Raw genomic sequence first — 27,108 nt, forward strand, 5'->3', positions numbered from 1 at the left:
TGTCATTCATATTCACCCAGTTCAATGTAACAGTGATAGGTTTAGGTTACTGTCATTCATATTCCATTCACCCAGCTCAATGTAACAGTGATAGGTTTAGGTTACTGTCATTCATATTCACCCAGTTCAATGTAACAGTGAAAGGTTTAGGTTACTGTCATTCATATTCCATTCACCCAGCTCAATGTAACAGTGATAGGTTTAGGTTACTGTCATTCATATTCCATTCAGGCAGTTCAATGTAACAGTGATAGGTTTAGGTGACTGTCATTCATATTCACCCAGTTCAATGTAACAGTGATAGGTTTAGGTTACTGTCATTCATATTCACCCAGTTCAATGTAACAGTGATAGGTTTAGGTTACTGTCATTCATATTCCATTCACCCAGCTCAATGTAACAGTGATAGGTTTAGGTTACTGTCATTCATATTCACCCAGTTCAATGTAACAGTGATAGGTTTAGGTTACTGTCATTCATATTCCATTCACCCAGCTCAATGTAACAGTGATAGGTTTAGGCTACTGTCATTCATATTCCATTCAGGCAGTAACAGTCAATGTAACAGTGAACAGTGAGGTTTAGGTTACTGTCATTCATATTCACCCAGTTCAATGTAACAGTTCAGGTTACTGTCATTCATATTCACCCAGTTCAATGTAACAGTGACAGGTTTAGGTTTAGGTTACTGTCATTCATATTCCATTCAGGCAGTTCAATGTAACAGTGATAGGTTTAGGTTACTGTCATTCATATTCACCCAGTTCAATGTAACAGTGATAGGTTTAGGTTACTGTCATTCATATTCACCCAGTTCAATGTAACAGTGATAGGTTTAGGTTACTGTCATTCATATTCACCCAGTTCAATGTAACAGTGATAGGTTTAGGTTACTGTCATTCATATTCACCCAGTTCAATGTAACAGTGATAGGTTTAGGTTACTGTCATTCATATTCCATTCACCCAGCTCAATGTAACAGTGATAGGTTTAGGTTACTGTCATTCATATTCACCCAGTTCAATGTAACAGTGAAAGGTTTAGGTTACTGTCATTCATATTCCATTCACCCAGTTCAATGTAACAGTGAAAGGTTTAGGTTACTGTCATTCATATTCCATTCACCCAGTTCAATGTAACAGTGAAAGGTTTAGGTTACTGTCATTCATATTCCATTCACCCAGCTCAATGTAACAGTGATAGGTTTAGGTTACTGTCATTGATATTCACCCAGTTCAATGTAACAGTGATAGGTTTAGGTTACTGTCATTCATATTCACCCAGTTCAATGTAACAGTGATAGGTTTAGGTTACTGTCATTCATATTCACCCAGTTCAATGTAACAGTGACAGATTCAGGCTATGACATGATACTCAAATGTTCCCTATACCCATCATGAAGTTGCTACAACCTAGTGAGAGAGAGAGAGAGACGAGCCCCAGTGTGTTCTGGGAGATGAGATGTTGTTTTACCCAGGAGTCTCCTCCATAATAATCTGAGCATGAAGGGTCTCACATACACACACACTTTTTCCATATCCCCAGTAGGGTTTCTCTCTGGGAGATATGCAGCTCTACTTAACGCCAGACAGACAGGTAAAATATGGTTCCTGTCTCACACACACACACACACACACACACACACACACACACACACACACACACACACACACACACACACACACACACACACACACACACACACACACACACACACACACACACACACACACACACACACACACACTCTCTCTCTCTCTCTCTCTTGCATTGTAACGCTTAACTGATGTGGGATGTTACTGTGGATCTATCTGACAAGGATTCTGAGGAGAAGTTGGGACGTTAAAACAGGACACTGAGGAGGAGTTGGGACATTAAAACGACACTGAGGAGGAGTTGGGACATCAGGACACTGAGGAGGAGTTGGGACATTAAAACAGGACACAGGAGGAGTTGGGACATTAAAACAGGACACTGAGGAGGAGTTGGGACATTAAAACAGGACACAGGAGGAGTTGGGACGTCAGGACACTGAGGAGGAGTTGGGACATTAAAACAGGACACAGGAGGAGTTGGGACATTAAAACAGGACACTGAGGAGGAGTTGGGACATTAAAACAGGACACTGAGGAGGAGTTGGGACATTAAAACAGGACACTGAGGAGCAGTTGGGACATTAAAACAGGACACTGAGGAGGAGTTGGGACATTAAAACAGGACACTGAGGAGGAGTTGGGACATTAAAACAGGACACTGAGGAGGAGTTGGGACATTAAAACAGGACACTGAGGAGGAGTTGGGACATTAAAACAGGACACTGAGGAGCAGTTGGGACATTAAAACAGGACACTGAGGAGGAGTTGGGACATTAAAACAGGACACTGAGGAGCAGTTGGGACATTAAAACAGGACACTGAGGAGGAGTTGGGACATTAAAACAGGACACTGAGGAGCAGTTGGGACATTAAAACAGCACACTGAGGAGGAGTTGGGACATTAAAACAGGACACTGAGGAGCAGTTGGGACATTAAAACAGCACACTGAGGAGGAGTTGGGACATTAAAACAGGACACTGAGGAGGAGTTGGGACATTAAAACAGGACACTGAGGAGGAGTTGGGACATTTCATGCAGGTAGGTCCAATGTTAGTTTGTAACATTTCTCTGCTGTTCATGTCACTGTTTCTATAAGCAACAGAGACCATTAAAAATGTTATTTATCAGTCTACAGTGCATTCGGAAAGTATTCAGACCCCTTGACCTTTTTCATATTTTGTACGTTACAGCCTTATTCGAAAATGTATTCAATCATTTCCCCCCTCATCAATCTACACACAATACCCCATAATGACAAAGCAAAACCAGGTTTTTAGACATTTTTGCAAATGTATACAATAAAAAAGATGCAATATCACATTTATCACATTTACATAAATATTTAGACCCTTTGTTAAAGCACCTTTGGCAGCGCTTACAGCCTCGAGTCTTCTTGGGTATGACGCTACAAGCTTGGCAGCGCTTACAGCCTCGAGTCTTCTTGGGTATGACGCTACAAGCTTGGCAGCGATTACAGCCTCGAGTCTTCTTGGGTATGACGCTACAAGCTTGGCAGCGCTTACAGCCTCGAGTCTTCTTGGGTATGACGCTACAAGCTTGGCAGTGATTACAGCCTCGAGTCTTCTTGGGTATGACCTCAAGCTTGGCAGCGATTACAGCCTCGAGTCTTCTTGGGTATGACGCTACAAGCTTGGCAGCGCTTACAGCCTCGAGTCTTCTTGGGTATGATGCTACAAGCTTGGCAGCGATTACAGCCTCGAGTCTTCTTGGGTATGACGCTACAAGCTTGGCAGCGATTACAGCCTCGAGTCTTCTTGGGTATGACGCTACAAGCTTGGCAGCGATTACAGCCTCGAGTCTTCTTGGGTATGACGCTACAAGCTTGGCAGCGATTACAGCCTCGAGTCTTCTTGGGTATGACGCTACAAACTTGGCAGCGATTACAGCCTCGAGTCTTCTTGGGTATGACGCTACAAGCTTGGCAGCGCTTACAGCCTCGAGTCTTCTTGGGTATGACGGTACAAGCTTGGCAGCGATTACAGCCTCGAGTCTTCTTGGGTATGACGGTACAAGCTTGGCAGCGATTACAGCCTCGAGTCTTCTTGGGTATGACGGTACAAGCTTGGCAGCGATTACAGCCTCGAGTCTTCTTGGGTATGACGGTACAAACTTGGCAGCGATTACAGCCTCGAGTCTTCTTGGGTATGACGCTACAAGCTTGGCAGCGATTACAGCCTCGAGTCTTCTTGGGTATGACGCTACAAGCTTGGCAGCGCTTGCCTCGAGTCTTCTTGGGTATGATGCTACAAGCTTGGCAGTGATTACAGCCTCGAGTCTTCTTGGGTATGACGCTACAAGCTTGGCAGCGCTTACAGCCTCGAGTCTTCTTGGGTATGACGCTACAAGCTTGGCAGCGATTACAGCCTCGAGTCTTCTTGGGTATGACGGTACAAGCTTGGCAGCGATTACAGCCTCGAGTCTTCTTGGGTATGATGCTAAAACTTGGCAGCGATTACAGCCTCGAGTCTTCTTGGGTATGACGGTACAAGCTTGGCAGCGATTACAGCCTCGAGTCTTCTTGGGTATGACGGTACAAGCTTGGCAGCGATTACAGCCTCGAGTCTTCTTGGGTATGACGGTACAAGCTTGGCAGTGATTACAGCCTCGAGTCTTCTTGGGTATGACGCTACAAGCTTGGCAGCGATTACAGCCTCGAGTCTTCTTGGGTATGACGCTACAAGCTTGGCACATGTATTTGGGGAGTTTCTCCCATTCTTCTCTGTAGATCAGTGTCGTTTAAGATGAGGGAGGACAATTATTTTTTTCATTAGCATGGGCTTATTTCAGTTGCAGTATATTGGGGGACTGTCATTCATAATCCATCTCAATGTAACAGTGATTGGTTTAGGCTACGACATGATACTCAAATGTCCCCTAAACCATCATGAGGTTTCTACGACCTGACCTATTTATGTATTTATTTCACCTTTATTTAACCAGGTATTTATATATATAACCCTAACCCTTTATTTAACCAGGTATTTATATATATAACCCTAACCCTTTATTTAACCAGGTATTTATATATATATATATATATATATATATATAACCCTAACCCTTTATTTAACCAGGTATTTATATATATATATATATATATATATATATATATATATATATATATATTATATATAACCCTAACCCTTTATTTAACCAGGTATTTATATATATATATATATATATATATATATATAAAAACCCTAACCCTTTATTTAACCAGGTATTTATATATATAACCCTAACCCTTTATTTAACCAGGTATTTATATATATAACCCTATCCCTTTATTTAACCAGTGTCGTGTCTTTGGCTATGCCGGATTAAGTGATATGACATGCTATTCTATAAAATAATTTCTCCGTAATTAATATTACCTGATTGAGCTAATCATGTAAATGTAATTAACTAGAGAGTCTGGCACCACAAAATAATATTTATAGAGTTATCTTCCAAATAAATTCTTAAAAGACCTAGTAATATTTTACATCAATAGCAGTCAAAATCAATCGTCATCTTAATTCAGTCTCATCTGAAAGTTGTAAATTCTTGGTTATTTGCACGGACCCTGGCTAACAATTTGAATCAGCAATACAAAATTGGGTTTAATTATTTATTTACTAAATACCTAACTAATCACACAGAATTACACATACACATAATTAAAACATAACTTGATTACAAATGATGTCATAAAGGAAAACATCCCTAGCGGGCGGAACAGATATGACAGCTTGTTACACAAAAGAAAAGGGGCTGGGTTTGAGTGAAAGAGCGGGAAGATGGGAACAAAGGCGAAGCTGTGCTATCGTAAATACAGTATCGTATGCATTCTAAATTACCGCCCATTTGGAAAAGGAAAATGCAATAAATATTTAGTCTGAGCTGCGCTTCGGTAGGTTGGTGGTAGATGGAAGGCCGTGTTGCCAAACCGAGTCCTTTGAAGAATGTCTCTGGTTGTCAATTGGATACATTGTAGTAACGTCGTTGGGTGATAGATGGGATACTCTGTCTGTTCCCTCCTAACCCTTGTTGCATCTGCTGTTGCTAACTCAACGGCTAGGAGGTATCACTTCTGTACTGAATAAGAGTTCAAAGTTCATACAATTCGCAACTTAAGCTCACGCTGATGTTGGCTTCATTCTGTAGTTATTATCTGAACCATTCTGACATAGGACCGTCGTCCTACATCCTCGGAAAAAGAAGTTATATTGTCGTCAAGGGCTTATATAGGAAGGGAGAGGAGGGCGTGTTTGAAAAGTCCCTTCACAGGGGCAGGCCACTGATTGAGCAGAGCCCTGTCTTATGAAAACCCAAATCTCACATTTTAGAAGCTAAAATGACATTTCATCCCATCACAAATAATTTCATATTCAAACATTTAAATTGAACAACAATTCCATGTGAATCCGATATCTCTGATGTGTAGACTTTCAACTGTAGAGTTTTTATCATCTTATCATTGATGAGAACGTCTCAGATGACAACCGAACTGACATCATATTCATTAAGTACAACCGCATATGTTCCATCGTTCGGATTACCAGAATATAGTTAATTTCATTCCCTAACCGCAACCCACCTACTGATGTTCCCAGAATCTCTATGTTAAGGTAAGGCAATAAATAGGCCATAGTAGCAAAGTAATTACAATTTAGCAGATTAACCATGGAGTGATAGATGAGCAGATGATGATGTGCAAGTAGTGATACTGGTGTGCAAAAGAGCAGAAAGGTAAGTAAAAACAATGTATATATGTATATTTTTGTAATTTTATTTTACCTTTATTTAACCAGGTAGGCAAGTCGAGAACAAGTTTGCATTTACAGCTGCGACCTGGCCAAGATAAAGCAAAGCAGTTTGACACACACAACAACACAGAGTTACACATGGAGTAAAACAAACATACAGTCAATAATACAGTAGAGAAATAAGTCTATATACAACGTGAGCAAATGAGGTGAAATAAGGGAGGTAAAGGCAAAAAAAAAGGCCATGGTGACAAAGTAAATACAATATAGCAAGTAAAACACTGGAATGGTAGATTTGCAGTGGAAGAATGTGCAAAGTAGAGCTATAAATAATGGGTTGCAAAGGAGCAAAATAAATAAATACAGTAGTGGAAGAGGTAGTTGTTTGGGATAAATAATAGATGGGCTATGTACAGATGCAGTAATCTGTGAGCTGCTCTGACAGCTGGTGGTTAAAGCTAGTGAGGGAGATAAGTGTTTCCAGTTTAAGAGATTTTTGTAGTTCGTTCCAGTCATTGGCAGCAGAGAACTGGAAGGAGAGGCGGCCAAAGGAAGAATTGGTTTTGGGGGTGACCAGAGAGATATACCTGCTGGAGCGCGTGCTACAGGTGGGTGCTGCTATGGTGACCAGTGGGCTGAGATAAGGGGGGGACTTTACTTAGCAGGGTCTTGTAGATGACCTGGAGCCATTGGGTTTGGCGACGAGTATGAAGCGAGGACCAGCTAACGAGAGCGTACAGGTCGCAGTGGTCGGTAGTATATGGGGCTTTGGTGACAAAACGGATGGCACTGTGATAGACTGCATCCAATTTATTTTGTAAATGACATCGCCGAAGTCGAGAATCGGTAGGATGGTCAGTTTTACGATGGTATGTTTGGCAGCATGAGTGAAGGATGCTTTGTTACAAAATAGGAAGCCATTTCTAGATTTAACTTTGGATTGGAGAAGTTTGATGTGAGTCTGGAAGGAGAGTTTACAGTCTAACCAGACACCTAGGTATTTGTAGTTGTCCACATATTCTAAGTCAGAACCGTCCAGAATTATGATGTTGGACGGGCAGGCAGGTGCAGGCAGCGATCGGTTGAAGAGCATGCATTTAGTTTTACTTGTATTTAAGAGCAGTTGGAGGCCACGGAAGGAGAGTTGTATGGCATTGAAGCTCGTCTGGAGGGTTGTTAACACAGTGTCCAAAGAAGGGCTAGAAGTATACAGAATGGTGTCGTCTGCGTAGAGGTGGATCAGAGAATCACTAGCAGCAAGAGCGACATCATTGATGTATACAGAGAAGAGAGTCGGCCCAAGAATTTAACCCTGTTGCACCCCCATAGAGACTGCCAGAGGTCCGGACAACAGGCCCTCCGATTTGTCACACTGAACTCTATCAGAGAAGTAGTTGGTGAACCAGGTGAGGCAATCATTTGTGAAACCAAGGCTATCAAGTCTGCCGATGAGGATGTGGTGATAGACAGTCGAAAGCCTTGGCCAGGTCAAAGAATACGGCTGCACAGTATTGTTTCTTATTGATGGCGGTTAAGATATCGCTTAGGACCTTGAGCGTGACTGAGGTGCATCCGTAACCAGCTCGGAAACCGGAATGCACATCGGAGAAGGTTAGGTGGAATTCAAAATAGTCAGTTATATGTTTATTAACTTGGCATTCGAAGACTAGAAAGGCAGGGCAGGATAGATATATAGTGGGGAGAAGAAGTATTTGAAACACTGCCGATTTTGCAGGTTTTCCTACTTACAAAGCACGTAGAGGTCTGTAATTTTTATCATATGTACACTTCAACTGTGAGAGACGGAATCTAAAACAAAAATCCAGAAAACACATTGTATGATTTTTAAGTAATTAATTTGGATTTTATTGCATGACATAAGTATTTGATACATCAGAAAAGCAGAACTTAATATTTGGTACAGAAACCTTTGTTTGCAATTACAGAGATCATACGTTTCCTGTAGTTCTTTGCACACAGGTTTGCATACACTGCTGCAGGGATTTAGGCCCACTCCTCCATACAGACCTTCTCCAGATCCTTCAGGTTTCGGGGCTGTCGCTGGGCAATACGGATTTTCAGCTCCCTCCAAAGATTTTCTATTGGGTTCAGGTATGGAGACTGGCTAGGCCACTCCAGGACCTTGAGATGCTTCTTACGGAGCCACTCCTTAGTTGCCCTGGCTGTGTGTTTCGGGTCGTTGTCATGCTGGAAGACCCAGCCACGACCCATCTTCAATGCTCTTACTGAGGGAAGGAGGTTGTTGGCCAAGATCTCGTGTTACATGGCTCCATCCATCCTCCCCTCAATATGGTGCAGTCGTCCTGTCCCCTTTGCAGAAAAACATCCCCAAAGAATAATGATTCCACCTCCATGCTTCACGGTTGGGATGGTGTTCTTGGGATTGTACTCATCTTTCTTTCTCCAAACACGGCAAGTGGAGTTTAAAGAAAAACTAACAGGTCTGCGAGAGCCGGAATTCTTACTGGTTGGTAGGTGATCAAAGGTGATCAAATACTTATGTCATGCAATAAAATGCAAATTAATTACTTAAAAATCATACAATGTGATTTTCTGGATTTTGTTTTAGATTCCGTCTCTCACAGTTGAAGTGTACCTATGCTAAAAATTACAGACCTCTACATGCTTTCTAAGTAGGAAAACCTGCAAAATCTGATAATTTTAGAAAGAGAGGGTCTATGAATGAAGGTTTACAGCGTAGGAACACACAGGTCGAGAGATCTGTATCTAGCTGACCTAGGGTTTTATCATTTGTCCAACAGTTGCAAGCAAGAGTTTCTATTGGACAAATTCAGGTATGTTTATCCCCGTTTCGTTCCATTTGCTTCTGTTTAATAAGAAACATTTTTCAACAGAATCGGCAGAATGAATACACCCCTGATCACGCGTAAACACAGTTCACTTTCATAGCAGCCACGTTTTATTCCTTCTCACATCTATGTGCTCTCCTTCTCTCACCTTTTCCCTTCGCTTATGGACTTCAATGCACAACACATCAGCTGTATGTGACCAGGCGAAAAAACCTTTCTAGGCCAAACAATCTCATAGCCGCTACACACAGCATTGTCACAGCATTGTCATCATATTCAACATAAAGTTGTCATAATTACTGCCTGCGGTCCAAACACTTAAAAGACACAACCTGTCCACTCAGCCCTCAAATAAGTGGACACTTCTGATGGCGTATCATGATGTGTGACGAGTATACACTTGCAGGGCGAGGGGCGAAGGAGGCAGGAATGATTTTAAATGGACCACCATTGGCCGGAAATTCGTTACTCGTTCATCCCGCGATGATTGTGTTTTCAGCCACCAGTAACTTGTGGGTGCTTTATATGTGCTACAGTCAATTATGATTGCAAGTCTACATATATTAAATTTATAATTATTAATTTACGCCTACTGTATGATAGCTAGCAAATGAATTAGCTAACGTTAGCCTGCCAAGCTGGAACTTCTGAAGAAGGAAAATGTTTTATTTCTACAATTTCCAAAAGATAACCAAACAAAACCGTGTTTGTGCCATCATGTGCGTTAGTAGCACAATTTCTAACTTATTTGCATTCATTTTTACTTACACGTGTATGTTGACTTCTCCATTGATATTATTTTTACGTTTTGGCACTTTTCTTCAATCGTCACAAATTGAATTATGGGGAGTTTCAGGCCCCGGAGTGAACATAATTATACACTCGCAAAGCCGACTAAAAACGAGGGCTGAGGGCCTCACGTGCAAACTTCCTTGCTTGGCTAATTATTTGGACCACCCTCCAAGATGGTGACGGGGATACCCCAAGGGAATAAAGCATGTGTAAGTGGACAAGGGAGTGTCTTTTCAGTGTTTGGACCACAGCCACTGTGTAAGGCTATGGAAGGGGTTGAGAACCATGAGCCTCCTAGGTTTTGTATTGAATCAATGTACACAGAGGAGGAAGGAAGCTAGCTTGTCCAGAAGCCACTCCTGCGTTGTCTTGGCTGTGTGCTTAGGGTCGTTGTCCTGTTGGAAGGTGATCCTTCACCCCAGTCTGACGTCCTGAGCGCTCTGGAGCAGGTTTTCATCAAGGTTCTCTCTGTACTTTGCTCTGTTCGTCTTTCCCTTCACGCTGACTAGTCTCCCAGTCCCTGCCGCTGAAAACATCCCCACAGCATGATGCTGCCACCACCATGCTTCACCGTAGGGATGTTGTCATGTTTCCTCCAGATGTGACGCTTGGCATTCAGGCCAAATAGTTATTGAGAATCTTGATTCTCATGGTCTGAGTCCATTAGGTTCCTTTTGGCAAACTCCCAGCGGGCTGTCATGTGCCTTTTACTGAGGAGTGGCTTCGTCTGGCCACTCTACCATAAAGGGTTAGGGTTAACTCCCAGCGGGCTGTCATGTGCCTTTTACTGAGGAGTGGCTTCGTCTGGCCACTCTACCATAAAGGGTTAGGGTTAACTCCCAGCGGGTTGTCATGTGCCTTTTACTGAGGAGTGGCTTTGTCTGGCCACTCTACCATAAAGGGCTTTAGGGTTAGGGTTAGGGTTAACTCCAAGCGGGCTTCATGTGCCTTTTACTGAGGAGTGGCTTCGTCTGGCCACTCTACCATAAAGGGTTAGGGTTAACTCCCAGCGGGTTGTCATGTGCCTTTTACTGAGGAGTGGCTTCGTCTGGCCACTCTACCATAAAGGGTTAGGGTTAACTCCCAGCAGGTTGTCATGTGCCTTTTAATGAGGAGTGGCTTCGTCTGGCCACTCTACCATAAAGGGTTAGGGTTAACTCCCAGCCTTTTTTACTGAGGAGTGGCTTCGTCTGGCCACTCTACCATAAAGGGTTAGGGTTAACTCCCAGCGGGTTGTCATGTGCCTTTTACTGAGGAGTGGCTTCGTCTGGCCACTCTACCATAAAGGGTTAGGGTTAACTCCAAGCGGGCTTCATGTGCCTTTTACTGAGGAGTGGCTTCGTCTGGCCACTCTACCATAAAGGGTTAGGGTTAACTCCCAGCGGGTTGTCATGTGCCTTTTACTGAGGAGTGGCTTCGTCTGGCCACTCTACCATAAAGGGTTAGGGTTAACTCCCAGCAGGTTGTCATGTGCCTTTTAATGAGGAGTGGCTTCGTCTGGCCACTCTACCATAAAGGGTTAGGGTTAACTCCAAGTGGGCTTCATGTGCCTTTTACTGAGGAGTGGCTTCGTCTGGCCACTCTACCATAAAGGGTTAGGGTTAGGGTTAGGGTTAACTCCCAGCGGGCTGTCATGTGCCTTTTACTGAGGAGTGGCTTCGTCTGGCCACTCTACCATAAAGGTTTAGGGTTAACTCCAAGTGGGCTTCATGTGCCTTTTACTGAGGAGTGGCTTCGTCTGGCCACTCTACCATAAAGGGTTAGGGTTAGGGTTAACTCCAAGCGGGCTTCATGTGCCTTTTACTGAGGAGTGGCTTCGTCTGGCCACTCTACCATAAAGGGTTAGGGTTAGGGTTAACTCCCAGCGGGCTGTCATGTGCCTTTTACTGAGGAGTGGCTTCGTCTGGCCACTCTACCATAAAGGGTTAGGGTTAACTCCCAGCGGGCTGTCATGTGCCTTTTACTGAGGAGTGGCTTCGTCTGGCCACTCTACCATAAAGGGTTAGGGTTAGGGTTAACTCCCAGCGGGCTGTCATGTGCCTTTTACTGAGGAGTGGCTTCGTCTGGCCACTCTACCATAAAGGGTTAGGGTTAGGGTTAGGGTTAACTCCCAGCGGGTTGTCATGTGCCTTTTACTGAGGAGTGGCTTCGTCTGGCCACTCTACCATAAAGGGTTATTAGGGTTAGGGTTAACTCCCAGCGGGCTGTCATGTGCCTTTTACTGAGGAGTGGCTTCGTCTGGCCACTCTACCATAAAGGGTTAGGGTTAACTCCCAGCGGGTTGTCATGTGCCTTTTACTGACGAGTGGCTTCGTCTGGCCACTCTACCATAAAGGGTTAGCTCTACCATAAAGGCACATGACAACCCGCTGGGAGTTAACCCTGAGGGTTAACTCCCAGCGGGCTGTCATGTGCCTTTTATTGAGGAGTGGCTTCGTCTGGCCACTCTACCATAAAGGGTTAGGGTTAGGGTTAACTCCAAGCGGGCTTCATGTGCCTTTTACTGAGGAGTGGCTTCGTCTGGCCACTCTACCATAAAGGGTTAGGGTTAACTCCCAGCGCCTGAGCTCAATTTCCAGTCTCATAGCAAAGGGTCTGAATACTTATGTAAATAAGGTATAACATTTTTAATAAAATTTCTGAAATGTCTAAATACCTGTTTTCGCTTTGTCTATATGGGGTAGGGTGTGTATAGTTTGATGAGGATTTTTTATTTATTTAATCCATTTAGAATAAAGCTGTAATTTAACAAAATGTTTAAAAAATCACGGAGTCTGAATACTTTCCAAATGCACTGTATAATTGTGTGTGTGTGTGTGTGTGTGTGTGTGTATGTGTGTGTGTGTGTGTGTATGTGTGTGTGTAGGGATGACACCACTGATTGCCTGGCTGATGGTGTTTCTCTGTGATCTGACAGCAGGTAATGTAATTCTGCACCCTATTTTATTTTTACCTTTATTTTACTAGGCAAGTCAGTTTAGAACACATTATTCTTATTCTTATTTATTTAACCATTATTTAACCAGGAAGGGCTCATTGAGATTAAAATCTCTTTTTCAAGAGCGCCCTGGCCAAGATAGGCAGCACTAAGTCATTTTAAAAAAATTACAGACAGACAACATGAAAAACTACAAGTAATCTAGTAAACACCATTGAATTCGCAAGAGTATAAAACAGCAAATTAAAAACATTGACAGGTCAGGGAATCAGCCTCAAAATCCTTCATCAGTGATTTAAAAATACCAATCAGGACAAGTTCTTCCAGTTTAAAAGTATTTTGTAAGGTGTTCCAAGACAATGGCGCAGAGCACATAAAAGCCCTTTTACCAAATTCAGTTCGGACATTTGGAACAGTTAGCAGGACAAAGTCCAGCGAACGAATAGAGTACCCACCACATTTCTGAACAATAAAAATGCACAAATAAAAAGGTAGTAAACCCAAAATGGCTTTGTAAATAAAAGTATACCAGTGACTGAGCCTACGAGTGACTAGAGAAGGCCAGCCAACCCTGGTATACAAAGTGCAGTGGTGCGTAAGGGTTTTGCAGTTTAAAATAAATCTCAAAGTGCCACGATAAAGAGTGTCAATTGATCTTAAACACTGAGCGGAAGCATTCATATATAAAATATCGCCATAGTCTAGTAAAGGCATAAATGTAGCTGATACTAGCATCCTTCTGGCTTCAAAAGAAAAACAGGCCTTATTCCTAAAATAAAATCCCAATTTCAGCTTCAATTTTTTTGTAAATTGTTGAATATGCAATTTAAAAGAGAGGCCATCATCAATTAAAAATCCAAGATATTTATATGAGGTTACAACCTCTATCTCCTTGCCCTGACAGGTAGTAATAGGTGAAAGGTTCAGAGGTCTATTTCTTGCATTAGAAAACACCATTAGTTTAGTTTTGTCAGTATTGAGGAGAAGCTTCAATTCACACAAGGTATGTTGAACAGTATAAAAAGCAGTTTGCATGTTCTGGAAAGATTTTGTAAGAGACGAGGCACAACAGTAAAAAACAGTATCATCAGCATAAAAATTAAGTTGTGCATTTGGACATTTTTGTCTAAATAATTTATATAAATAGTGAATAAGAGAGGACCAAGTACAGAGCCTTGGGGCACACCATTCAAGACATGCAATTTAACAGACATAAGCCCATCAAATTGAGTGCACTGCATTCTATCAGACAGATAGTTAGCAAACCATGCAACTGCATGCTCCGAAAGACCTACACTCGACAATCTCTGCCTTAGTATAGCATGATCAACTGTATCAAAAGCCTTAGAGAGATCAATAAAAAGTGAGACACAGTGCTGTTTTTTGTCAAGGGCTTCAGTGATATCATTTAAAACCTTCATGGCTGCTGTAATTGTGCTATGCTTCTTCCTGAAGCCCGATTGGTACATTGATAAAATAGAGTTAGTAAATAAAAACTCTTTTAGCTGTTCACTTACAAGGGTTTCAAGTATTTTCTATGACGGCCTAGGAACAGTGGGTTAACTGCCTTGTTCAGGGGCAGAACAACAGATTTGTTCCTTGATCTCAGTGATTCGATCTTGCAACCTTTCAGTTACTAGTCCAACGCTCTAACCACTAGGCTACGCAGCCTATACAGCAATCTGTGTGCTGTGGCATAGCGCCGGTCCCGTAGCGCCGGTCCCATAGCTCCGGTCCCATAGCTCCGGTCGCATAGCTCCGGTCCCGTAGCGCCTGTCCCATAGCGCCTGTCCCGTAGCTCCGGTCCCGTAGTGACCGGAGAAACACGGCTGGCGCTGTGCATGCACACAATAATGTGAGTATTGTGAAAAGTTATATTCTGTCACGCCCTGACCTTAGAGATCCTTATTATTCTCTATGTTTGGTTAGGTCAGGGTGTGACTCGGGTGGGAAAGTCTATGTTTTCTATTTCTTTGCTTTTTACAGAGTGTGGTTCCCAATCAGCTGTCTATAGTTGTCTCTGATTGGGGATCATATATAAGTTGTCATTTTCCTTTTGGGTTTTGTGTTGTTTTCTGTTTAGTGTCTGTGCCTGAGAACTGTTCGCTTTCGCTTTGGTATTTTGTTTGAGTGTTTTTTGCTAATAAAAATCATGAACACTTTCCACGCTGCACTTTGGTCCACTCCTTTCGACGAGAGCAGATTCATATAATAGTTTGATTTAAATGTTTACAAGAAGAACGATTGAATTAATAATCTTGTTTACATGACAAGTCTGAAATCAGGCTAATTTACAGGATTTTGAAAGAGGGAGGAGCACAGATACGCTGATAGGTAAGAGGGAGGAGCACAGATATGCTGATAGATAAAAGGGAGGACACCTTCACTATCCATAACACCTTCACTATCCATAACACCTTTATCAAAAACAATGTTAAGAAAACTCTGTCTGAACACACAGATAAAGACAGCAGAAGGCTTGTGGATCTGGTTTGGGTTAGCTCTGATTCTGTGTGTGTGTGTGTGTGTGTGTAGGGGTGGAGCGTCCTGAGGTGATGTGTCGTCGGTCCTGTGAGGAGCTGAATGATCTGTTATCAGAGCTGCATGGCCTCCACATCGTTACCACTAGTCTGCTGCACGACCTTCAGAGAGCTGTAAGACACACAGACACATACAGACAGGGTTGGCTAGGTTACTTCCTAAATGGAATTCGTTACAGTTACTGGTTACCTGTCCTAACTAGTAATCAGTAATGTAACTTTTGGATTACTCAAACTCAGTAACGTAATCTGATTACATTCAGTTACTTTTAGATTACTTTCCCCTTAAGAGGCATTAGAAGAAGACAACAATGTATGTGACCAATTGAACCACATCTATTGCAGGATAAATTAATGTTAATGTTTACATAGCTGGCCATATATGGATGTTAAATTTTACTTTATGGATTGGTTAAGTAGGCTTCTTCTAACCCATCGCTTTCTACTACATATAATAAGACGATTAAATTATATCTTTACATTAAAAACCAAAGTCTATTAGAATTCTACTCATTCCAATAAATGTTATACCCCTTGATCTTCAAGAACAGGACTTGGAAATATGGAAGTATTGATTAGCCTAATAGTTTTACCTGAGCATGACCCACCTGAGCATAGCCAGCCCTACTCTGTTGTTTATGATTTAGTTGTCATGGAGAACTGAATGGGCTCATTGATTAAAGTTGAAAAATAAATGCCTCACTCATGGAATGGCTTTGAGCACTACTGAAAAGTGCTATTTACATGTGAATAATGAATGCAATACGCTTCATTTGCTACAGGCCTATTGTTGAACTTTGTGTTGGTGACACTTTGATATGGTGATAATATGCAGCTGTTTAAAGGGCAAGTCCACAGATGAAACAATAACAAAACGGGCTCCCCGCCTCTGTTTTGGTAAAAAGCTGAGGGACGGGCCTGGAGAAATGTAACCACTCTCAGATTAATAGATAGAGCTGAGGGATGGGCCTGGAGAAATGTAACCACTCTAATAGACAGAGCTGAGGGATGGGCCTGGAGAAATGTAACCACTCTCAGATTAATAGACAGAGCTGAGGGACGGGCCTGGAGAAATGTAACCACTCTAATAGACAGAGCTGAGGGATGGGTCAGGAGAAATGTAACCACTCTCAGATTAATAGACAGAGCTGAGGGACGGGCCTGGAGAAATGTAACCACTCTAATAGACAGAGCTGAGGGATGGGCCTGGAGAAATGTAACCACTCTCAGATTAATAGACAGAGCTGTGGAAGCAAGGACTGACCATCCAGGATATCAACACTATTGTTTTAACCATGTTTTGAGGCTGTACAGTGTTTGATTATATTTAATGTTTACAAACATTGGAGGGAAAAAATATATATCTTGGGTTCTCATGGAGTGTGACGCACACACACACACACACACACACACACACACACACACACACACACACACACACACACACACACACACACACACACACACACACACACACACACACACACACACACACACACACACACACAGCATCAGTGCTAACCATAACCAGATCCACAAGCCTCCTGCCGTCTTCATCTGTGTGTGTTCAGACAGAGGAGAATGAGGCATTGCGTGAAGCTCTCTCTGAGCTGGGCAGCAGTTTGGACAGAGAGGGAGGAGGAGAAGATGATGAAGAGGAGAGAGTGTGTGTGCAGGACGGACGTGTGTATCAGCGGGAGGAGGACTGGGTTTCAGACAGCTGCACATTCTGTACCTGCCAGGTAAACACACACACACACACACGCTCAACTCTTGAGTCAAGATATCTCTAGGCCCTTTTGCTTTACTACTGTGTGTGTGTGTGTTGTGTGTGTGTAGGAGGGGAAGGCAGTGTGTCGGCAGGTCACCTGTCCTCCAGTAATATGTTCCAGTCCTTCCTTCACTGAAGGGGAATGCTGCCCTGTGTGTCTGGGTGAGATATCTAAACACATTCACTTAGTCTAGTCTATTTCAAATGATTATTTCAGAAGTCATATTTAGTCAAATCAAATTGTATTCGTCACAAGCCCTGAATACAACAGGTGTAGACCTTACAGTGAAATGCTTACTTACAAGCCCTTAACCAACAATGCAGTTTAAAAAATACGAATAAGAATAAGAAATAAAAGGAACAAGTAGTTAAAGAGCTGCAGTAAAATAACAATAGCGAGACTATATACAGGGGGTACTGGTACAGAGTCAACGTGCGGGGGCACCGGTTAGTTGTGGTAATTGAGGTAATATGTACATGTAGGTAGAGTTATTAAAACCTCTCTGGGATATTCGGGACAGTAGCGTCCCACCCCGCCAACAGCCAGTGAAAGTGCAGGGCGCCAATTCAAAACAACAAAAATCTCATAATTAAAACTCCTCAAACATACAAGTATTTTACACCATTTTAAAGATAACATTCTCATTAATCCAGCCACAGTGTCTGATTTCAAAAAGGCTTTACAGCAAAAGCACCACAAACGATTATGTTAGGTCACCACCAAGTCACGGACTGGAGAAAGACTGGAGTCATAAAAAGCAAATTAATCACTAACCTTTGATGATCTTCATCAGATGACACTCATGGGACTTCATGTTACACAATACATGTATGTTTTGTTCGATGAAGTGCATATTTATATCCAAAAATCTCATAGTACATTGGCGTGTTATGTTCAGTAGTTCCAAAACATGCAGTGATTTTGTAGAGAGCCACATCAATTCACAGAAATACTCATAATAAACATTGATAATAGATACAACTATTATACATGGAACTTTAGATAAACTTCTCCTTAATGCAACCGCTGTGTCAGATTTAAAAAAACATTATGGAAAAAGCACACCATGCAATAATCTGAGTACGGCGCTCAGAGCCCATACCAGCTGAAAAATATCCGCCATGTTGTGTAGTCAACATTAGTCAGAAATAGCATTATAAATATTCACTTACCTTTGATGACCTTCATCAGAATCCACTCACAGGAATCCCAGTTCCACAATACATTTTTGATTTCTTCGATAATGTCCATCATTTATGTCCAAATAGCTACTTTTGTTAGCGCGTTTTGTAAACAAATCCAAAGTCATGAAGCGCGTTCACTAGGAGCAGACAAAATGTCAAAAAAAAATTGTTACAGTCCGTAGCAACATGTCAAACGATGTATAGAATCAATCTTTAGGATGTTTTTAACATAAATCTTCAATGATGTTCCAACCGGAGAATTCCTTTGTCTGTAGAAAAGCAATGAAACAAGAGCTAACTCTCTCATGACCGCGCATCACGAGCCCGTGGCACTCTGCCAGACACCTGACTCATTCCCCTCTCATTCAGCCCCCCTTCACAGTAGAAGCCTGAAACAACGTTCTAAAGACGGTTGATATCTAGTGGAAGCCTTAGGAAGTGCAACATGACCAATATCCCACTGTGTCTTCAATAGGGGCTGAGTTGAAAACCTACAAGCCTCAGATTTCCCACTTCCTTGTTGGATTTTTTTCTCAGGTTTTTGCCTGCCATATGAGTTCTGTTATACACACAGACATCATTCAAACAGTTTTAGAAACTTCAGAGTGTTTTCTATCCAATACTACTAATAATATGCATATATTAGCATCTGGGACTGAGTAGCAGGCGGTTTACTCTGGGCACCTTATTCATCCAAGCTACTCAATACTGCCCCCCAGTCACTAAGAAGTTAAAGTGACTATGCATAGATAATAACAGAGAGTAGCAGCGGTGTAAGGGGGGGCAATGCAAATAGTCTGGATAGCCATTTGATTAGATGTGTAGGAGTCTTATGGCTTGGGGGTAGAAGCTGTTTAGAAGCCTCTTGGACCTAGCCTTGGCACTCCGGTACCGCTTGCCGTGCGGTAGCAGAGAGAACAGTCTATGACTAGGGTGGCTGGAGTCTTTGACAATTTTTAGGGCCTTCTTCTGACACCGCCTGGTATAGAGGTCCTGGATGGCAGGAAGCTTGGCCCCAGTGATGTACTGGGCTGTACGCACTCCCCTCTGTAGTGCTTGCGGTCGGAGGCCGAGCAATTGCCATACCAGGCAGTGATGCAACCAGTCAGGATTCTCTCGATGGTGCAGCAGTAGAACCTTTTGAAGATCTCAGGACCCATTCCAAATCTTTTCAGTCTCCTGAGGGGAAATAGGTTTTGTCGTGCCCTCTTCACGACTGTCTTGGTGTGCTTGGACCATGTTAGTTTGTTGGTGATGTGGACACCAAGGAACTTGAAGCTCTCAACCTGCTCCACTACAGCCCCGTCAATGAGAATGGGGGCGTGCTCGGTCCTCCTTTGCCTGTAGTCCACAATCATCTCATTTGTCTTGATCACATCGAGGGAGAGGTTGTTGTCCTTGCACCACACTGCCAGATCTCTGACCTCCTCCCTATAGGCTGTCTCATCGTTGTCGGTGATCAGGCCTACCACTGTTGTGTCATCGGCAAACTTAATGATGGTGTTAGAGTCATAGAGTCGTAGAGTTTGTATACATATGTGTGCATATGTATATGTATTTGTTTGTGTGTGTGTGTGTTTGTGTGCATGTGTGTGTGTTTAGGGTTGGGAAGTGAAGATGGATGGTCCCCATGGTCGGAGTGGACGGAATGTTCGGTCACCTGTGGGCGTGGCTTCCAGCGGAGAGGGCGATCTTGTGATGATGTCTCCACGTCCTGTTCTGACTCCTCCCTCCAAACCCGCAGGTGCACCCTGGGAAGTTGTGAAAGCCGAGGTGAGTTCACCAATAACTCCTGTAGTACAGCTAGCTCCTGTAATACATATTATGGTTAGCTACGTCGTTGTATTTATTTATGATACTCTTTGAAGATGTACGGTTTCAGACATGTTAGGAAGGTGGGGTTGGGACTCTGCTGACGTTAGGATGAAGCTCATTCCACCGTTGAGGTGTCAGGACAGAGAAGATCTTTGACTGGTCTGGGGGGGAGAGCTGACCCTCATATGGGTGGGAGGGCCAAGAGACCAGAGGTGGCAGAATGGAACGCTCAGGTTTGGGTGTTGGGTTTGAGCAATCATTTCCCTTTTATAAAAATGTGTGTGTGTGTGTGTGTGTGTGTGTGTGTGTGTGTGTGTGTGTGTGTGTGTGTGTGTGTGTGTGTGTGTGTGTAGTCCATGGGAACAGCGGCTGGGGCCTGTGGTCTCCGTGGTCTGCATGTTCTGTGTCGTGTGGTTCAGGTCTCGTTGTGCGTGTTCGACTCTGCAACTTCCCCCTCGCTCAGCGCGGGGGCAGCGGCTGCCGTGGCAACACTACAGAGACACATCCCTGTGACGCTACACCCTGTCCAAGTGAGAACACAAACAAACATTCCAGATGACTGCTATTGTTGATGTTGGATTGACTGATACACTGTCTGTGTGATTATAGTTGTCGGGGTCTGGGGACCGTGGTCTTCCTGGTTACCATGCAGTGTGTCGTGTGGCAGTGGGCTGATGATTCGTCAGCGGGAGTGTTCTAACCCCGCCCCCCGGCATGGAGGCAGGAACTGTGTGGGAGAGACGGCCGACTACGCAGCCTGCAATACACAACCCTGTCCAATAGGTAGCATACATAGGATGACAGAGAGGGCCAAGAACCATTATTCCACTGACAACATAGTTGCGAACAGGAACAATCCAAGCAAACTATGGAAGTTTTTGAAACAGTTAGGATACAGTACAGATAATTTATCCATAACAGTCTAAACGAACATATGGAATTGTTTTAAGATTGTCATACCAAGGATAATTTAGCTATTTGATTTGGAATTTTAGGACCCCTTTAGTATAAAAAAAACATGTAAAAAATGATTTGATGAAACATTGATTTTGGCCTTTCTGCTAAAATCAAATCAAATGTTATCGGTCACTTACACATATTTAGCAGATGTTATTGCGGGTGCAGCTAAATGCTTGTGTTCCTAGTGTAACGGTTTTCTTCCTGGGAAGGAGAGGAGGACCAAAATGCAGCGTGGTTATTGTTAAGCATCTTTAATAAAGACGAAAACGTAAACACTATACAAATACAAAATACGAAAACGTGGCAAAACCGAAACAGTCCTAACTGGTGCAGAGAACACAGAGACAGGAAACAACCACACACAAAATACACAAAGAATATGGCTGCCTAAATATGGTTCCCAATCAGAGACAACGATAAACACCTGCCTCTGATTGAGAACCACTCTAGGCAACCATAGACCTACCTAGACAACTACATTGAACACAACCCCGTAAATCTGATAAACCCCTAGATAAGACGACACACAATAAATCACCCATGTCACACCATGGCCTAACGAAAAAAATAAAGAAAACACAGATAACTAAGGCCAGGGTGTGAAAACTAGTTCCAACAGAGCAGTAATATCTAACTAAATGCTTGTGTCTCTAGCTCCAACAGAGCAGTAGTATCTAACTAAATGCTTGTGCTTCTAGCTCCAACAGAGCAGTAATATCTAACTAAATGCTTGTGTTTCTAGTTCCAACAGAGCAGTAATATCTAACTAAATGCTTGTGTTTCTAGTTCCAACAGAGCAGTAATATCTAACTAAATGCTTGTGTTCCTAGCTCCAACAGAGCAGTAATATCTAACTAAATGCTTGTGTTTCTAGCTCCAACAGTGAAATGCTTGTTTCTAGCTCCAACAGAGCAGTAGTATCTAACTAAATGCTTGTGTAACCAGCTCCAACAGTGCAGTAATATCTAAGTAAATGCTTGTGTTCCTAGCTCCAACAGAGCAGTAATATCTAACTAAATGCTTGTGTTTCTAGCTCCAACAGTGCAGTAATATATAACTAAATGCTTGTGTTCCTAGCTCCAACAGAGCAGTAATATCTAACTAAATGCTTGTGTTTCTAGCTCCAACAGAGCAGTAATATCTAACTAAATGCTTGTGTTCCTAGCTCCAACAGTGCAGTAATATCTAACAATTCACAGCAATACACACAAATCCAAAGGTAAAAGAATAGAGTTAAGAAATATTGAAATATTAGGACGAGCAATGTCGGAGTGGCATTGACTAAAATACAGTAGAATAGAATACAGTACATACGTATAAGATGTAAAGCTGTATGTAAGATGTAAGAAGGGTTTTATAAATACATTTGATTGATTGATTGGATGTAAACATTATTGAAACATAATTGAAGTGACTTGTGTTCCATTATTAAAGTGATTCCAAGTCTATGTATATATGCAGCAGCCTCGAATGTGCTAGTGATGGCTATTGAACAGTCTGATGGCCTTGAGATAGAAGCTGTTTTTCAGTCTCTGCACCTGTACTGACCTCGCCTTATGGATCATAGCAGGGTGAACAGGCAGTGGCTCGGGTGGTTGATGTCCTTGATGATATTTTTGGCCTTCCTGTGACATCGGGTGGTGTAGGTGTCCTGGAGGGCAGGTAGTTTGCCCCCGGTGATGCGTTGGGCAGACCACACCCCCCTCTGGAGAGCCCTGCGGTTGCGGGCGGTGCAGTTGCCGTACCAGGCGGTGATACAGCCCAACAGGATGCTCTCAATTGTACATGTGTAGAAGTTTACGAGGGTTTTAGTGGCCAAGGCAAATTTCTTCAGCCTCCTGAGGTTTAAGAGGCGCTTTTGCGCCTACTTCACCACACTGTCTGTGTGGGTGGACCATTTCAGTTTGTCAGTGATGTGTACGTCGAGGAACTTAAAACGTTCCACCTTGTCCACTGCAGTCCTGTCGATGTGGATAGGGGGCTGCTCCCTCTGCTGTTTCCTGAAGTCCACAATCAGCTGCTTTGTTTTGTGGATGTTTGGTGGGAGGTTGTTTTCCTGACACCACACTCCGAGTGCCCTCACCTCCTCTCTGTAGGCTGTCTCGTCATTCTGGGTAATCAAGCCCACTACTGTTGTGTCATCAGCAAACTTGATGATTGGGTTGGAGGCGTGTGTGGCCACGCAGCCATGGGTGAACAGAGAGTACAGGAAGGGGCTGAGCACGCACTCTTGCGAGGTCCCTGTGTTTAGGATCAGCAAAGTGGAGTTGTTGTTCCCTACCTTCCCCACCTGGGGCGGACAGTCAGAAGTCCAGGACCAACTGGGCAGGGTTCAGACCTAGGACCATGAGCTTAATGATGAGCTTGGAGGGTACTATGGTGTTGAATGCTGAGCTATAGTCATTGAACAGCATTATACATAGGTATTCCTCTTGTTCATCTTGTCCAGATGGGATAGGTCAGTGTGCAGTGCGATGGCGATTGCATCGTCTGTGGATCTAAGCAAATTGAAGTGGGTCTAGGGTGTCAGGTAAGGTAGAGGTGATATGATCCTTAACTGGCCTCTCAAAGCACTTCATGATGACAAAAGTGAGTGCTACGGGGCAATAGACATTTAGTTCAGTTACCTTTGCTTTCTTGGGTACAGGAACAATGGTGGACATCTTGAAGCAAGTAGGGACAGCAGACACGGATAGGGATTGATTGAATATGCCCGTAAACACTCCAGCCAGCTGGTCTGCGCATGCTTTGAGGACGCGGCTATGGATCCCGTCTGGGCCGGCAGCCATGCGAGTGTTAACACGCTTAAACGTCTTACTCACATCGGCCACGGAGAAGGAGAGCCCACAGTACTTGGTAGCGGTCGGTGGCACTGTGTTATCCTCAAATCGGGCGAAGAAGTTGTTTATCTTGTCCGGAAGCAAGACGTCGGTGTCCGACGTGGCAGGTTTTCCCATTGTAGTCTGTGATTGTCTGTAGACCCTGCCACATACATCTTGTGTCTGAGCCGTTGAATTGCAATTCCACTTTGTCTCTGAACTGACATTATGTTTTATTTTCTTACGTAGGGAATAACTACACTGTTTGTATTCTGCCATATTCCCAGGCACCTTTCCATGGTTTAAATGTGGTGGTTCGTGCTTTCAGTTTTGCGAGAATGCCGCCGTCTATCCACGGTTTCTGGTTTGGGTAGGTTTTAATAGTCAGTCACTGTATTCGTTATTATTCGTTACTCAGTCACCGTATTCGGTATTCTCAGAGGCTGAACGACAATAAAAACTGAACGACTAAAAAGCACCCTGAGGAAAAGCAAAGTGAAAAATGTGTATTTTAAGATCTCCACAGTTTCGGTCCCGGTCAGGTTCTCTGGCAGGCTATTCCAGAGGGTGGGGGCATAGTAACTAAAGGCTGCCTCTCCATGCCTCTTGGTCCCCCTCAGGTTCTCTGGCAGGCTATTCCAGAGGGTGGGGGCATAGTAACTAAAGGCTGCCTCTCCATGCCTCTTGGTCCCTCTCAGGTTCTCTGGCAGGCTATTCCAGAGGGTGGGGGCATAGTAACTAAAGGCTGCCTCTCCATGCCTCTTGGTCCCCCTCAGGTTCTCTGGCAGGCTGTTCCAGAGGGTGGGGGCATAGTAACTAAAGGCTGCCTCTCCATGCCTCTTGGTCCCCCTCAGGTTCTCTGGCAGGCTATTCCAGAGGGTGGGGGCATAGTAACTAAAGGCTGCCTCTCCATGCCTCTTGGTCCCCCTCAGGTTCTCTGGCAGGCTGTTCCAGAGGGTGGGGGCATAGTAACTAAAGGCTGCCTCTCCATGCCTCTTGGTCCCCCTCAGGTTCTCTGGCAGGCTATTCCAGAGGGTGGGGGCATAGTAACTAAAGGCTGCCTCTCCATGCCTCTTGGTCCCCCTCAGGTTCTCTGGCAGGCTGTTCCAGAGGGTGGGGGCATAGTAACTAAAGGCTGCCTCTCCATGCCTCTTGGTCCCCCTCAGGTTCTCAGGCTAGGGTGGGGGCATAGTAACTAAAGGCTGCCTCTCCATGCCTCTTGGTCCCTCTCAGGTTCTCTGGCAGGCTATTCCAGAGGGTGGGGGCATAGTAACTAAAGGCTGCCTCTCCATGCCTCTTGGTCCCCCTCAGGTTCTCTGGCAGGCTATTCCAGAGGGTGGGGGCATAGTAACTAAAGGCTGCCTCTCCATGCCTCTTGGTCCCTCTCAGGTTCTCTGGCAGGCTATTCCAGAGGGTGGGGGCATAGTAACTAAAGGCTGCCTCTCCATGCCTCTTGGTCCCCCTCAGGTTCTCTGGCAGGCTGTTCCAGAGGGTGGGGGCATAGTAACTAAAGGCTGCCTCTCCATGCCTCTTGGTCCCCCTCAGGTTCTCTGGCAGGCTGTTCCAGAGGGTGGAGGCATAGTAACTAAAGGCTGCCTCTCCATGCCTCTTGGTCCTAGGCTTTGGGATAGTTAATAGGCCAGTGCCAGAGGACCTGAGGGACCTACTAATACATAACTTAGAAGCATGTCTGTATTGGGGTGCACAGTCGTGGTTTGATTTTAAACCAATAGTGGAATATTACAATGATTTCTAAAACTCACAGGCAGCCAGTGCAGAGACCTAACCGGTGTAATGTGTGCTCTCCGTCTGGTCTTGGTCAGTACCCGTGCTGCAGCATTCTGTATGTTTTGCAGTTGACCAATGGCTTCCTGGGCAGACAAGACAGAAGAGCATTACAGTAGTCAAGCCTGCTGTAATAAAAGCATGGATGAGTGTCCTTGTATCAGTCTGAGAGAGAAATGGCCGCACCTTGGCAATGTGGTAAAAAAGCTATGTTGGTCACATTCCTAATGTGTGATTGGAAATGTAGTTCAGAATGTAAAATAACAGCTAGGTTTTTACCTGGTGTTTTATCTTTATTGCCCGTGATTTAAATGTGCGTCCAGATTCTCTCTCTGTGCTTTGGCTCCAACAATAAGGACCTTGGTCTTGATTTAGCTGGAGGCTAAATGTGAGCCATCCAAGTAGTTAAATCACTAATCCAGTGTAATAATTTATTCATAGAGCTAAAACAAACAATACAGATACATCTCAATGATGGCATTGGCAGGGGCTCTTGTTCAGTGCCACTTTATGCATGCTCTTCCTGGTACAATAGTGCCCCCAAGATCATTAAAAACAAACTGCAGACATCTCAGAACTAATTAGTTAGTATTGTTCTTAGACTTCCAGTACATACTCATCTTGACCATTTGCACTTTGAAAGCCTCCTCCTCAAAGTGGAGGCGTCTCTGTCAGTCTCTCTCCTCCTCAAAGTGGAGTAGTCTCTGTCCGTCTCTCTCCTCCTCAAAGTGGAGGAGTCTCTGTCAGTCTCTCCTCCTCAAAGTGGAGGAGTCTCAGTCAGTCTCTCTCCTCCTCAAAGTGGAGGAGTCTCAGTCAGTCTCTCTCCTCCTCAAAGTGGAGGCGTCTCTGTCAGTCTCTCTCCTCCTCAAAGTGGATGAGTCTCTGTCAGTCTCTCTCCTCCTCAAAGTGGATGAGTCTCTGTCAGTCTCTCTCCTCCTCAAAGTGGAGGAGTCTCTGTCCGTCTCTCTCCTCCTCAAAGTGGATGAGTCTCTGTCAGTCTCTCTCCTCCTCAAAGTGGATGAGTCTCTGTCAGTCTCTCTCCTCCTCAAAGTGGAGGCGTCTCTGTCAGTCTCTCTCCTCCTCAAAGTGGAGGAGTCTCTGTCAGTCTCTCCTCCTCAAAGTGGAGGAGTCTCTGTCAGTCTCTCTCCTCCTCAAAGTGGAGGAGTCTCTGTCAGTCTTTCCTCCTCAAAGTGGAGGAGTCTCTGTCAGTCTCTCTCCTCCTCAAAGTGGAGGAGTCTCTGTCAGTCTCTCTCCTCCTCAAAGTGGATGAGTCTCTGTCAGTCTCTCTCCTCCTCAAAGTGGATGAG

At 43.9% G+C, this 27,108-nt stretch overlaps 1 protein-coding gene across 7 annotated transcripts in view; it reads left to right on the plus strand.

Annotated features, from left to right (window-relative positions):
• Positions 1–1,363: 1,363 nt before the first annotated feature.
• The window catches only part of LOC112239481 (thrombospondin-2-like), a 52,094-nt gene continuing 26,349 nt past the window's right edge, over positions 1,364–27,108 (plus strand). For 2 of the 7 annotated variants that reach the window (XR_006078876.1, XR_006078877.1), the window contains exons 1-8: positions 1,698–2,634; positions 12,855–12,908; positions 15,462–15,580; positions 17,038–17,208; positions 17,306–17,399; positions 20,025–20,195; positions 20,591–20,767; positions 20,847–21,020. Coding sequence is in view for 5 of the 7 variants with exons in the window: in XM_042297666.1 (XP_042153600.1) it covers positions 12,857–12,908; positions 15,462–15,580; positions 17,038–17,208; positions 17,306–17,399; positions 20,025–20,195; positions 20,591–20,767; positions 20,847–21,020 (958 nt within the window). In the remaining 2 variants the exon portion in view is untranslated. Of the gene's footprint in view, positions 1,597–1,697; positions 2,635–12,854; positions 12,909–15,461; positions 15,581–17,037; positions 17,209–17,305; positions 17,400–20,008; positions 20,196–20,590; positions 20,768–20,846; positions 21,021–27,108 lie in introns of those variants that run through there. The other 5 variants (XM_042297665.1, XM_042297667.1, XM_042297666.1 and 2 more) reach the window with 4 other exon arrangements.

Source organism: Oncorhynchus tshawytscha, linkage group LG14 (assembly GCF_018296145.1).
Source record: "Oncorhynchus tshawytscha isolate Ot180627B linkage group LG14, Otsh_v2.0, whole genome shotgun sequence".
Classification (NCBI taxonomy): Eukaryota; Metazoa; Chordata; class Actinopteri; order Salmoniformes; family Salmonidae; genus Oncorhynchus; species Oncorhynchus tshawytscha.